We start from the raw sequence: 12,779 nt of genomic DNA on the forward strand, positions 1-12,779 counted from the left end.
TTTTTAATCAAAGTAATTTACAAATCTGTTTAACTTTCCGGAGCCAGTTGATATATAAAAAAAAAAAGTTTTGGCCTGGATAACCCTTTCACCCTTTAAGGACCCAGCCAATTTCCAGTGTAGGACCCTGCCATTTTTTGCACATCCGACCACTGTCACTTTAAGCATTAATAACTCTGGGATGCTTTTACCTTTCATTCTGATTCCGAGATAGTTTTTTCGTGACATATTCTACTTTATATTAGTGGTAAAAAAAAATTCGATACTTGCATCATTTCTTGGTGAAAAATTCCAAAATATGATGAAAAAATCTGAAACTTTGCATTTTTTTTAAACTTTGAAGCACTCTGCTTATAAGGAAAATGAATATTCCAAATAAATGATATATTGATTCACATATACAATATGTCTACTTTATGTTGGCATCATAAAGTTGAAATGTTTTTACTTTTGGAAGACATCAGAGGGCTTCAAAGTATAGCAGCATTTTTCAAATTTTTCACAAAATTTTCAAAATCGGAATTTTTCAGGGACCAGTTCAGATTTGAAGTGGATTTGTGGATTAGTGGACTTGAAGCAAATTTTAGGAAGCCCCTATGGTGCCAGAACAGCAAAAAAAAAAAAAACTACATGGCATACTATTTTGGAAATTACACCCCTCAAGGAACGTAACAAGGGGTACAGAGAGCCTTAACACCCCACAGGTGTTTGACGACTTTTTGTTAAAGCTTGATGTGTAAATGAAAAAATATATATTTTTCACTAAAATGCTAGTTTTTCCCCAAATTTTACATTTTTACAAGGGGTAATAATAGAAAATGACCCCCAAAATTTGTAACCCCATTTCTTCTGAGTATGGAAATACCCCATGTGTGGACATCAAGTGCTCTGCTGGCGAACTACAATGCTCAGAAGACGAGGGGCACCATTGAGCTTTTGGAGAGTGAATTTGTTTGGAATGGAAGTCAGGGGCCATGTGCGTTTACAAAGCCCCCCCGTGGTGCCAGAACAGTGGACCCCCTCCCCCCCCCATATGTGACCCCATTTTGGAAACTACACCCCTCACAAAGTTTAATAAGGGGTGCAGTGAGTATTTACGCCCCACTGGCATTTGACAGATCTTTGGAACAGTGGGCTGTGCAAATGAAAAATTACATTTTTCATTTTCAGGGACCACTGTTCCAAAAATCTGTCAGACACCTGTGGGGTGTAAATGCTCACTGTACCCCTTATTACATTAAATGAGGGGTGTAGTTTCTAAAATAGGGTCACATGTCCATTGTTCTGGCACCAGGGGGGCTTTTCAAACACACGTGGCCTTCAATTCCAGACAAATTTTCTCTTCAAAAGCCCAATGGCGCTCCTTCTCTTATGAGCATTGTAGTTCGCCCGCAGAGCACTTTACATCCACATATGGGGTATTTTCTTACTCAGAAGAAAAGGGGTTACAATTTTTTTTAAAGTTAGGGTAACACCAGCCTTTTAGTGCAAAAAAATGTTTTTTTCATTTTCCCATCCAAATTTAATGAAAAATTCTTCAAACACATGTGGGGTTTTAAAGCTCACTGTACCCCTTGTTACATTCTGTGAGGGGTGTTTCAAAAATGGGGTCACATGTGGGTATTTATTTTTTTGCGTTTATGTCAGAACCGCTGTAAAATCAGCCACCCCTGTGCAAATAACCAATTTAGGCCTCAAATGTACATAGTGCGCTCTCACTCCTGAGCATTGTTGTGCGCCCACAGATTCCTTTACACCCACATATGGGGTATTTCCGTACTCAGAAGAAATTGTGTTACAAATTTTGGGGGTCTTTTTTTCCTTTTACCGCTTGTGAAAATAAAAATTATGGGGCAACACCAGCATGTTAGTGTAAAATTTTTTTTTTTTTTACACTAACAGGCTGATATAGCCCCCAACGTTTCCATTTCATAAGGGGTAAAAGAACAAAAAGCCCCCAAAAATTTGTAGTGCAATTTCTCCTGAGTACGGAAATACCTCATATGTGACCCTAAACTGTTTGCTTGAAATACAACAGGGCTTCGAAGTGAGAGAGCGCCATGCGCATTTGAGGACTAAATTAGGGATTGCATAGGGGTGGACATTGGGGGAATTCTACGCCATTGATTCCTATACAGGGTGCCTCCAGCTGTTGCTAAACTCCCAGCATGCCTGGACAGTCCGTGGCTGTCCGGAAATGCTGGGAGTTGTTGTTTTGCAACAGCTGGAGGCTCCATTTTGGAAACACTGCCGTATGATACATTTTTAATTTTTATTGGGGGGACAGTGTAAGTTGTTTTTTACCCTTTATTATGTGTAGTGTAGTATTTTTAGGGTACATTTGCACTGGCGGAGGTTTACAGTGAGTTTCCCGCTAGGAGTTTGCGCTGTGGCGAAAAATTTGCCACAGCTTAACCCCTTAAGGACCGGAGGTTTTTCCGTTTTTGCATTTTCGTTTTTTGCTCCTTGCCTTTAAAAAATCATAACTCTTTCAAATTTACACCTAAAAATCCATATGATGGCTTATTTTTTGCGCCACCAATTCTACTTTGTAATGACGTCAGTCATTTTGCCCAAAAATCTATGGTGAAGCGGGAAAAAAAATCATTGTGCGACAAAATTGAAAAAAAAACGCTGTTTTGTAACTTTTGGGGGCTTCCGTTTCTACGTAGTACATTTTTCGGTAAAAATGACACCTGATATGTATTCTGTAGGTCCATACAATTAAAATGATACCCTACTTAGGCTGGGTTCACACTACGTTTTTCAACTACGGTTCCCGCATACGTTTTCTATCAAAAACCGTATGGGGGAAAAAACGGATGGAACAGTATGGGAAAAAGTAAACCGTATGGGTTTTTAAACAGTATACTGTTTTTAAAAGTGCATACTGTTCCGTCCGTTTTTGTAGAAAAAAACCCATACGTTTTTGAACATTTTGTCCATTTTTAATGGGAGGGGTCTTGGGTGGGGACTTTAGGATTCAAATGCGCATGTGCAAAGTAAAAACGTATACGTTTTTCCCGTATGGAACCGTATACATGTGCGTTTCCTATTGACGTCCATGTTAAAAAACGTATGCGGTTGCAGTACGGTTTTTAAACCGGAGACAAAATCGTGGTCAACCACGGTTTTGACTCCGATTTAAAAACCGTACTGCAACCGCATAAGTTTTTTTTTAACATGGACGTCAATGGGAAACGCACATGTATACGGTTCCATACGGGACAAACGTATACGTTTTTACTTTGCACATGCGCATTTGAATCCTAAAGTCCCCACCCAAGACCCCTCCCATTAAAAATGGACAAAATGTTCAAAAACGTATGGGTTTTTTTCTACAAAAACGGACGGAACAGTATGCACTTTTAAAAACAGTATACTGTTTAAAAACCCATACGGTTTACTTTTTCCCATACTGTTCCATCCGTTTTTTTCCCATAAGGTTTTTGATAGAAAACGTATGCGGGAACCGTAGTTGAAAAACGTAGTGTGAACCCAGCCTTATATAGGTTTGATTTTGTCGGACTTCTGGAAAAAATCATAACTACATGCAGGAAAATTAATACGTTTAAAATTGTCATCTTCTGACCCCTATAACTTTTTTATTTTTCCGTGTATGGGGCGGTATGAGGGCTCATTTTTTGCGCCGTGATCTGAAGTTTTTAACGGTACCATTTTTGCATTGATAGGACTTATTGATCACTTTTTATTCATTTTTAAATGATATAAAAAGTGACCAAAAATGCACTATTTTGGACTTTGGAATTTTTTTGCGCGCACGCCATTGACCGAGCGGTTTAATTAATGATATATTTTTATAATTCGGACATTTCCGCACGCGGTGATACCACATATGTTTATTTTTATTTTTATTTACACTGTGTTTTTTTTTTTATTGGAAAAGGGGGGTGATTCAAACTTTTAATAGGGGAGGAGTTAAATGATCTTTATTCACTTTTTTTTTCACTTTTTTTTTGCAGTGTTATAGGTCCCATAGGGACCTATAACACTGCACACACTGATCTTCTATGTTGATCACTGGTTTCTCATAAGAAACCAGTGATCAACGATTCTGCCGCATGACTGCTCAGGCCTGGATCTCAGGCACTGAGCAGTCATTCGGCGATCGGACAGCGAGGAGGCAGGAAGGGGCCCTCCCGCTGTCCTGTCAGCTGTTCGGGATGCCGCGATTAGCCGTGGCTATCCCGAACAGCCCGACTGAGCTAGCCGGGAACTTTCACTTTCACTTTTAGCCGCGCGGCTCAGCTTTGAGCGCGCGGCTAAAGGGTTAATAGCGCGCGGCGCCGTGATCGGCGCTGCGCGCTATTAGAGGCGGGTCCCGGCTTCACTATGACGCCGGGCCCGCCATGATATGACGCGGGGTTACTGTGTAACCCCGCGTTATATCAGAAGAGCAGGACCAAGGACGTACCGGTACGTCCTTGGTCCTTAAGGGGTTAAACTTCAAGCAGGAAACTTATTGTAAACCAACCAGTGTGGATGTACCCTGTACATTCACATGGGGGAGCAAACATCCAGCTGTTTCAAAACTACAATTCCCAGCATGTACTGACAGACCATGCATGCTGGGAGTTGTCCTTTTGCAACAGCTGGAGGCACACTGGTTGGAAAACATTCAGTTAGGTTCTGTTACCTTACTCGGTATTTTCCAACCAGTGTGCCTCCAGCTGTTGCAAAACTACAACTCCCAGCATGTACTGATTGCCGAAGTGCATACCAGGAGATGTAGTTATGCAACAGCTGGAGGTACGCAGCTGTTTGCTGTTTGGGCATGCTGGGCTTTGCAGTTTTGCAACATCTGGAGGGCTACAGTTTAGAGACTACTATACAGTGGTCTCTAAACTGTAGCCCTCCAGATGTTGCAAAACTACAACTCCCAGCATGCCCAGACAGCTATTTGCTGTGTGGGCATGCTGGGATTTGCAGTTTTGCAACAGCTGGAGGGCCACAGTTAAGAGATCACTGCACAGTGATCTCCAAACTGTAGCCCTCCAGCTGTTGCAAAACTGCAAATCCCAGCATGCCCACACAGCAAATAGCTGTCTGGGCATGCTGGGAGTTGTAGTTTTGCAACATCTGGAGGGCTACAGTTTAGAGACCACTGTATAGTGGTCTCAAACTGTAGCCCTCCAGATGTTGCTAGGCAACTCATCGGCTTCCATAGGATCCAGGGAGCCAGCCGCATGACATCGCCGCCCACCGATCCCAGTCGCCCGCTGCCGTCGGATGGGTAAGTGGATCTTTGTTGCCGGTCCTCTGTCGGTTTCCCCGCTCTGCCCCGCCTATTGTGGGTGGGCATAATGGGGAAACTGAAAGTTAACCCCCCCCCCCCGCCCCGATCTGCTATTGGTCGTCGCTTCTAGACGACCATTAGCAGGGATAGGAGGGGTGGCTTCCCTGCCATCTCGCTTCTATTCCTTCAGGGGGATCATGGGTGTCTTGGACAACCCCGATCCCCCTTATTTTCCGGGTCACCATAGGCCCGTAAGACCCGGAATCGTGCAAATCGCAAGTGTGAATTCTGATGACCCCCCTGTGCGTTTGGTCATGGGTCCTTAAGTACCAGGGTGCCATGACGTACGCGTACGTAAAGGGCCCTTAAGGGGAAAACTTTTTTTTTTTAAATCAACTGGTGCCAGAAAGTTAAATAGATTTGTAAATTACTTCTATTAAAAAATCTTAATCCTTCCAATACATTTTATGGGCTGTATACTACAGAGGAAATGCTTTTCTTTTTGGATTTCTCTGATGTCATGACCGCAGTGCTCTCTGCTGACCTCTGCTGTCCATTTTTTAGAATTGTCCAGAGCAGCATATGCTTTCTATAGGGATTTTCTCCTGCTTTGGACAGTTCCAAAAATGGACAGCAGAGGTCAGCAGAGAGCACCGTGGTCATGACATCAGAAAATCCAAAAAGAAAAGCATTTCTTCTGTAGTATATAGCCCCTAAAAAGTACTGGAAGGATTACGATTTTTTATTAGAAGTAATTTACAAGTCTGTTTAACTTTCTGGCACCACTTAATTTAAAAAAAAAAAGTTTTCCATGGGAGTACCCCTTTAACTCTGTCCCACTTACAGTTGTACCAAACGGTTCCTGAATGCAGGGCATCTGCCTGAACAACAATACTGCTCCAGCCTCATTCTGTGGAGGGCTCCTAGCCAGGCATATAAGGTGGGTAAAGGAGGAGAAGGCAGGGTCAGATGGGCAGCCAGATACATGTCAGGAGGGCTTTGAGAAAGTGAAAAAACAGCAATGAATTGGCTGTGGCATGGATTAGTAACCGCTGTATGTTATGGCATGCACAAAGGATATGCCGGGGTTGTCTAGGCACTCTGGTGGTGTGCACAGTAGAGCAGGTGCGGGTTCTGCAGAGGCTGGGGGCTATCTAGCTAGGGGTCAACTGCTGCAAGCTCATTGACTGCCGGGATTTCAAGATGCTGTACTAGGACTGCACCAATGCCAGGTCAGAGACTCATGCTGCATTGTATAACGGTGTACACTGTGCTTCATCGTGTAACCCTGTACCTAGTGCCTCATAACTGTGTTAGGGGGGAGATGTCTATGGGGTGTTTTCTGCTGCAAAAAATCCTGTGTCAGTGGGGTATTTCCACAATTTTCTATTATTCCCTAGCCACAGGATGAGGGTGTTGTTAGGGGCATGGCAACAGGGAAAATCATAAAGGCACATGGTGGACTAGAAAGTCATATATCTCTCACAGAACATTTTCGGAAATGCTTGTACAATGGGAATATGTTTATTTTCACATAATGCATCAGTTTAGACCTATTTATATCATTGAAAAGTTTTTCTGGGACCTTTTTTTTATTGTCCATATATGGTATCCATTTAAGATTGGTGGGATTCTGACACCTGAAACCCCAATGATCAGCTGTTTGTCAAAGCTGCGGCGCCCACATATACAGTGAACAGAACCAGAAGTAGACAGCTCCATACATTGTGCAATAGACGCACTGGGTTACTGCAGCTAAACTCCTATTGAATTAAAGGGAATCTGTCATCAGTATCACCTGCACTAACCTGTTCCTTGCTCTGTGTCTCCATTCTTCAGTAATCCTTGGTCTTCTGGATATGCTAATGATCTTAATTGGTGCATGGGAGGGGTTTCCAAGCCCCTATTACACAGGGATGTCCCACCAGCATCTTTTTTGTAACGCTTCCTCCCCTGTGCCAAGCCTACTCTGGTGCAAAATAGAGCTAAACTCTGCAGCATAATAGCCGTAGCCGCGAGTATTGCGCACGCAGAGTAGAGGCATTATGTGGCAGAGTGGAGCTCCATTTGGCAGCAGAGTGGGCTAAGCACAGGGGAGGAGGTGTTACAAGGAAGATGACGGTCAGACCTCACCATGCACCAGGGAACGCCTCCCTGAGCACCAAGCAGGATAATAAGAATATTCCAAATGACAGGGATTACGAAGAACAGAGGCACAGATCAAGGAACGATAAGTAGGATTGTCATCAGTGTCACCCACACTACAAGCCCATACCAACAGGTTAGTGCAAGTGACCCTGATGGCAGATAGGTAGGTAGGGTCACACACAGTGCATCTGCAGCGCATTTGACACTACGGATGCACTGCAGACAGTCAGAGAGCAATGGCAGAGCAAGCTACTTGCTCTGTGTGTCTGCTCGTAGCAGCGTATTTCCCGCTGTCAGTCACCAATTGATACACAAAGCTACACAGCCGCAGCATGGAGCTCATTCTGCAGTTGCTCCGTGACTGCTGGCAGCACATCCGCAGTATCAAATTCGCTGCGGATGTGCTGTGTGTGAAACTACTACTACTATAATGGAATTGAGCTCCAGCTACCCAGCACAACTACAACACAATGTACGGAGCTGCCTGCTTCTTTCTGTGTATGTGGGATCCATGGCTTTGGCTAACAGCTGATCTGATATTGATGACCTACCCAAAAGATACCAATAAAGAAAATCTTGGCTGAGCAGGCAGTTACTCTAGTGTAAATGCATCACAAAGAATCATAAAGCATTTTTTTTTCCAGACTGGAATACTACATGCAGACCAATGTGAGAGCTCATGTAAAAATTAGTGTAAATCAAATCAATGTTTTCTTTTTTTATATTTTCCAGCTATTATTACCATAGTTATAGTGATTTTTTTCTATGGAAAACTGCTCCATGTTCTGCACTTTCATATTTTAGATCTGGTTCTCCTCCCTATAAAAGCATCGTATACTTCCCACCCAATTGACTGTTTAGTATCTCTATCTCAAAGATAGCTACAGAAAAGTAGAAGTAGTAAAGTAGTCCAAGGTAAAAAAAAAAAAAATTGTTGTTTGAATTACTGTAGCACCCTCTACAGGATTACTGCAGAAATGTTTTCAAAAAACAATTCACTGGTGCTAAAGCAGGATATGACTGCAATCACACATGCAGTGTTTGGTGTAGTGTACTGTGCAGTTTTTGCTACATTTTATTAAACCAAACCCATAAGTGGATCCAGAAGAAGAATCAGCCCTACCCTTATGTTTCCCATTTCTTTTGAATCCAATAAAATGGCATGTGTGAATCCAGCTAATACTGGTTTTGGGTAGCAGAATTCACTTGGTAGGCTATGGTATGATATTCATTTCTAGACGAATATCAGGTCCTACCTACCTTGTCCATGGTGAGATATATAGACATCATTGCTGTATTTACCATTAAAGGGGTAACTCCACTGGCCAGTGTTCGGAAGTAAGTGCTCCAAGCTGCGGGGGTCGGCCACAACCCTCATGACATCTTGGCCATGCCCCCTCAATGCAAGCCTATGGGAGGGGGCGTGACGGCCGTGATGGCCATTGATGGGGCGTGACCATGACATCACGAGGGGCGTGGCCAACCCCCGCAGCACAAAAACAGCGTTCGGAGCATTTACTTCCAAACGATGGCCAGTGGAGTACCCCTTTAAGGACCTGTTGGCCTGTGCCTAGGACAGCAATATTGGGGGAAGCACTTCAGTGAATAAATTAAAGGATAAATACTTTTGATGCATCTGCTACCGTCACGCTGTGGCCTGGAGAAAAAAAATGTTATTCCCCCCGATGGGTGAATCTACACGGTTTAACACTGCAGCAAATTTTAACTGCAGATACAGAAAATCTCTTTATGTGGTGGGTTTGTTATTGATTTCACTATATTCTGTGTATAGGAGTGAGATCCATGGTGAATCTGCAACAAAACAGGCTTGCAGAATCATTGTAATGTGGTTTGGTGTATTTAGTCCACGATCTCTAAATATGGCCTTGGGTAAGATACTTTATACATATATTTAATATTTTGCTTAGTTTTTTCACACATTAGATATGGTGTTGTTCCCCCTTTTTACCTGTTCAGATGACATATTATATACTTCAAGGTGTCATGGTTTGGCTCAGGGAGATTTCTCACTAGTTCTTTAAAGGTTTGCACTTTCTCATCGACATCAGAAATTTCTGTTCAGGAAAAAAAAAATATTTAGAGTATGCTTTTAGATGAACCATAGCAAAGAAAGTGCACTGCTAACAATATCGCTTTTTGACTATCTTGATCCATAAGAGTCCCAGAGGTTTGACTCCTACTGATATAAAGTGACAACCTATCAGTAATATGGCACTACTTAAGTGGCAAAACTTACTTAAGTACCCCCTTAAAAATACATTAACCCTTTCCCAACCCATGACGTACAGTAACATCATTGGTAGGTTGAGGGACTATGGCTCCAAAGCTGGTGGGTGCTGGCTGCTATCTGCAGCTGACACCCACTGCTGGTAATGACCTGCATTGATCTGTCTGATGCCAGTAATATAAATGAAATGCCACAATCAATAGTGATTATGGCATCTAAACACTTTTAGATGCAATATTGGTGTACAGGGGGTCCGATTGGCATCCCCACAACATAATGACAGGATGCTTACCGGTTGTCATGGAAGCTCGAGGCCTTTGTTAGGCCTCCATGGCTGTGGTGAATGATCTATTGTACAACTTGTTCTGCAAAAAATAAGCCCTCATACTACTCTGCAAGTGGAAAAATAAAAATGTTATGGGTCTTAGATGTGAGTAGGAAGAACACATAATTAAAAAATAAAATCCAGGGGTCGGGAAGGGGTTAATGCCATCTCAATGCTACACAGACAGTGTACCATGGATTGCTATGGATAAACACCCATATTCTTTTCATCAATAGAGAAGTCAAACAATTTCTGGGCCCAAAACTAGAATACAACATACACACTGAAGCAAGTCCTAGGAATAGTTGTTGCCACTACTCAATTTATTACTTTTTTATGTAAAGTTTACTCGGTGTACACAGAATGGAGTAACATTTTATAGATTCTGGTTTAGCCATATGCAATATGTAGTTTGGTTGTTTTTTTTACAGTTTTTGCTTATATATTATACAATCTACTTACGTGAAGCTGCTATAAATTCATCAAACAAGTTGAAAGGGATGATGGGTTCTGGAAGTTCACGGAAAAACATTTTTAGCGCCCCCGTGATGACGTGAATGTCTTCCCAGTCAGGGCTGTTCAAATCCAGCTTCTCTTCTGCATCATCCAAAAATAGAAACTATTATGGCACTTTAATAGACAAAGCCTTCTTATAATTTGGCAGACCATCCTGCCATCTTTTAGCACCTTGCCGGTATAGCACTTCTCCAAAATTCACTACAAGCTATATTGACAATTTGCAAATACCTTCCATTATATGGTCTTAGGTAAAACAATACCCACTTCCTTTTCAAAAATTAAACTGTATGCAAACTTCTGGTGTATGGCAGACACTGACTAACACTGATAGGGTTGCTTCAGTGGCAAGCACACATATTTCTGCATGCCCTATGTAGACAAATATACCCTAAGGGGTATATTTTGCTGCATATTTTCTGCAGCTGATTCTGCTACTTATTAATTTCAATGGGTAGGAAAATACGCAGCAGCATAATATGGCACGTGTGACCATTCACACGTATAGTATCCTGTACATATTTGATCTGCTGGATTTGATGCTAAAGATTTGAAGCTGTGTTCAGTCATATAGTTTACATTGAAATCTGCAGCTTCAAATCCTGAGCCTCAAATATGTGCAGGATACTGTACATGTAAATAGATCCTTAAAGGGTCATTGCCACAGCAGACATTTATAACATTTCCCTGCAATGTGCAATAAATGTCTAATAGGTGGGTTTCTTTACCACTAAGGCTCGCACATATATTGGCAGTGCCCTGTACCCCATTTCCAAGACAAGGAGGAATATAGACCAGTGTTTCCCAACCAGTGTGCCTCAAGCTGTTTCAAAACAACTCCCAGTATGCTCAAATAGCCTTTGCCTGAATCACTGGCTACATAAAGTTCAATGTGAACAGTCCAGGTCATGCACAGGAGAGTCAGCGAGGTCTCTTAGCAAGAAGAAGCCATATTTAACACCATCATGACATGTTCCTGACATACTGTATGACTAGTGACTTGGTTTTATTGACTGGTGGAACATATGCTGCCCATATAGGTTGTAATGCACAGCTACAATCATCTGCTCAAGCAACAAACATGATGCAATAAGCTGTAATACATATCTGACTGCTACCTACACTGTAATTAGAGAATGCATTTTTTATCAATAGTCAAGACGTTACAATAGCAGATGAAACAGAAATTGTTAGCAACCGGATAAGAGAAAGCCATTCTGAGACATATATAACCACAACACAAATATAACAATAATACCATAACAATCAGGAATAACAAACGATGAACAAAGAACAAGAAATATCTACAATATGGCTTTTTGCATTGTAACACAGAGGCATTTTTATTTAAAGCTTTTTATTTGACGCTTATGTTTCTTTTGGGATATTGACAAGGAACATGATCTATAGTGAAATTTTGGTAAAGTCTGAATGTGTAAAGCAGTGTTTCCCAACCAGGGTGCCTCCAGCTGTTGCAAAACCTCAACTCCCAGCATGCCTGGACAGCCGAAGGCTGTCCAGGCATACTGGGAGTTGTGGTTTTGTGGTTTTGAGATATCTGTAGTTTTTTATTGACCCTACACTAGTGATGTCATGAGGGGCGGAGCCATGATTTCACGCTGCTCCGGCCCCTGTATCGCCCGTCATTACGCACAGAGCGAACTCGCTCTGTGCAGCAATGATGGCGGGGTGCCGCAGCGGCGATCTAACATCTTATCCCCTATCCTTTGGATAGGGGATAAGATGCCAGGGGCGGAGTACCCCTTTAAAATACACCAATAATCGTGACCCATAAAATTGGATTAAATGTATGTAGTGCACCAATGTATATAGTCCTAGCCCAACGCGTTTCCACTGCGTTTAGCAGTTTCCTCAGGGGACAGCTAATATAGGCATAGTAACTCAATTGGTTATAAAGTATACCAATGAGTGTAATAAGATATAATATCTAATGAGAACAAGTCATAAATATTGCTCAAGGAAGTCAGCTATGGATACAACATGCTGACAAATAAGTATTAATCTCGTTGCTATGACAACCATCTCATGCCAACAGGAGCACGGTATCTCCTGTGGATGCTTCTGAGGTCCACAGGATACGTTTAAGATGTCCGGTGTCCAATGGAGTGGAGCGCAACCCACAGTGGTGGGGAGCCTTTTACCAGGCTACTAGTGCTCTTTTGTGGTTTTGCAACAGCTGGAGACACCATGGTTGGGAAATATTGGTGTAAAGTGTCATGTGGTTTGGTGCATAGCAGGGAAAACAGGGCCCAGTGTTGTGGGGT

At 42.3% G+C, this 12,779-nt stretch overlaps 1 protein-coding gene across 9 annotated transcripts in view; it reads right to left on the reverse strand.

The window, feature by feature from the left end:
* The window catches only part of ARHGAP9 (Rho GTPase activating protein 9), a 166,007-nt gene that overhangs the window by 19,932 nt on the left and 133,296 nt on the right, over positions 1–12,779 (reverse strand). For all 9 annotated transcript variants that reach the window (XM_056562545.1, XM_056562542.1, XM_056562544.1 and 6 more), the window contains 2 exons: positions 10,441–10,575; positions 9,375–9,480 (listed from right to left, as the gene is read on the reverse strand). In XM_056562545.1, coding sequence (XP_056418520.1) covers positions 9,375–9,480; positions 10,441–10,575 — 241 coding nt within the window. The remainder of the gene's footprint in view (positions 1–9,374; positions 9,481–10,440; positions 10,576–12,779) is intronic.

Source organism: Hyla sarda, chromosome 2 (genome assembly GCF_029499605.1).
Source record: "Hyla sarda isolate aHylSar1 chromosome 2, aHylSar1.hap1, whole genome shotgun sequence".
NCBI lineage: Eukaryota > Metazoa > Chordata > Amphibia > Anura > Hylidae > Hyla > Hyla sarda.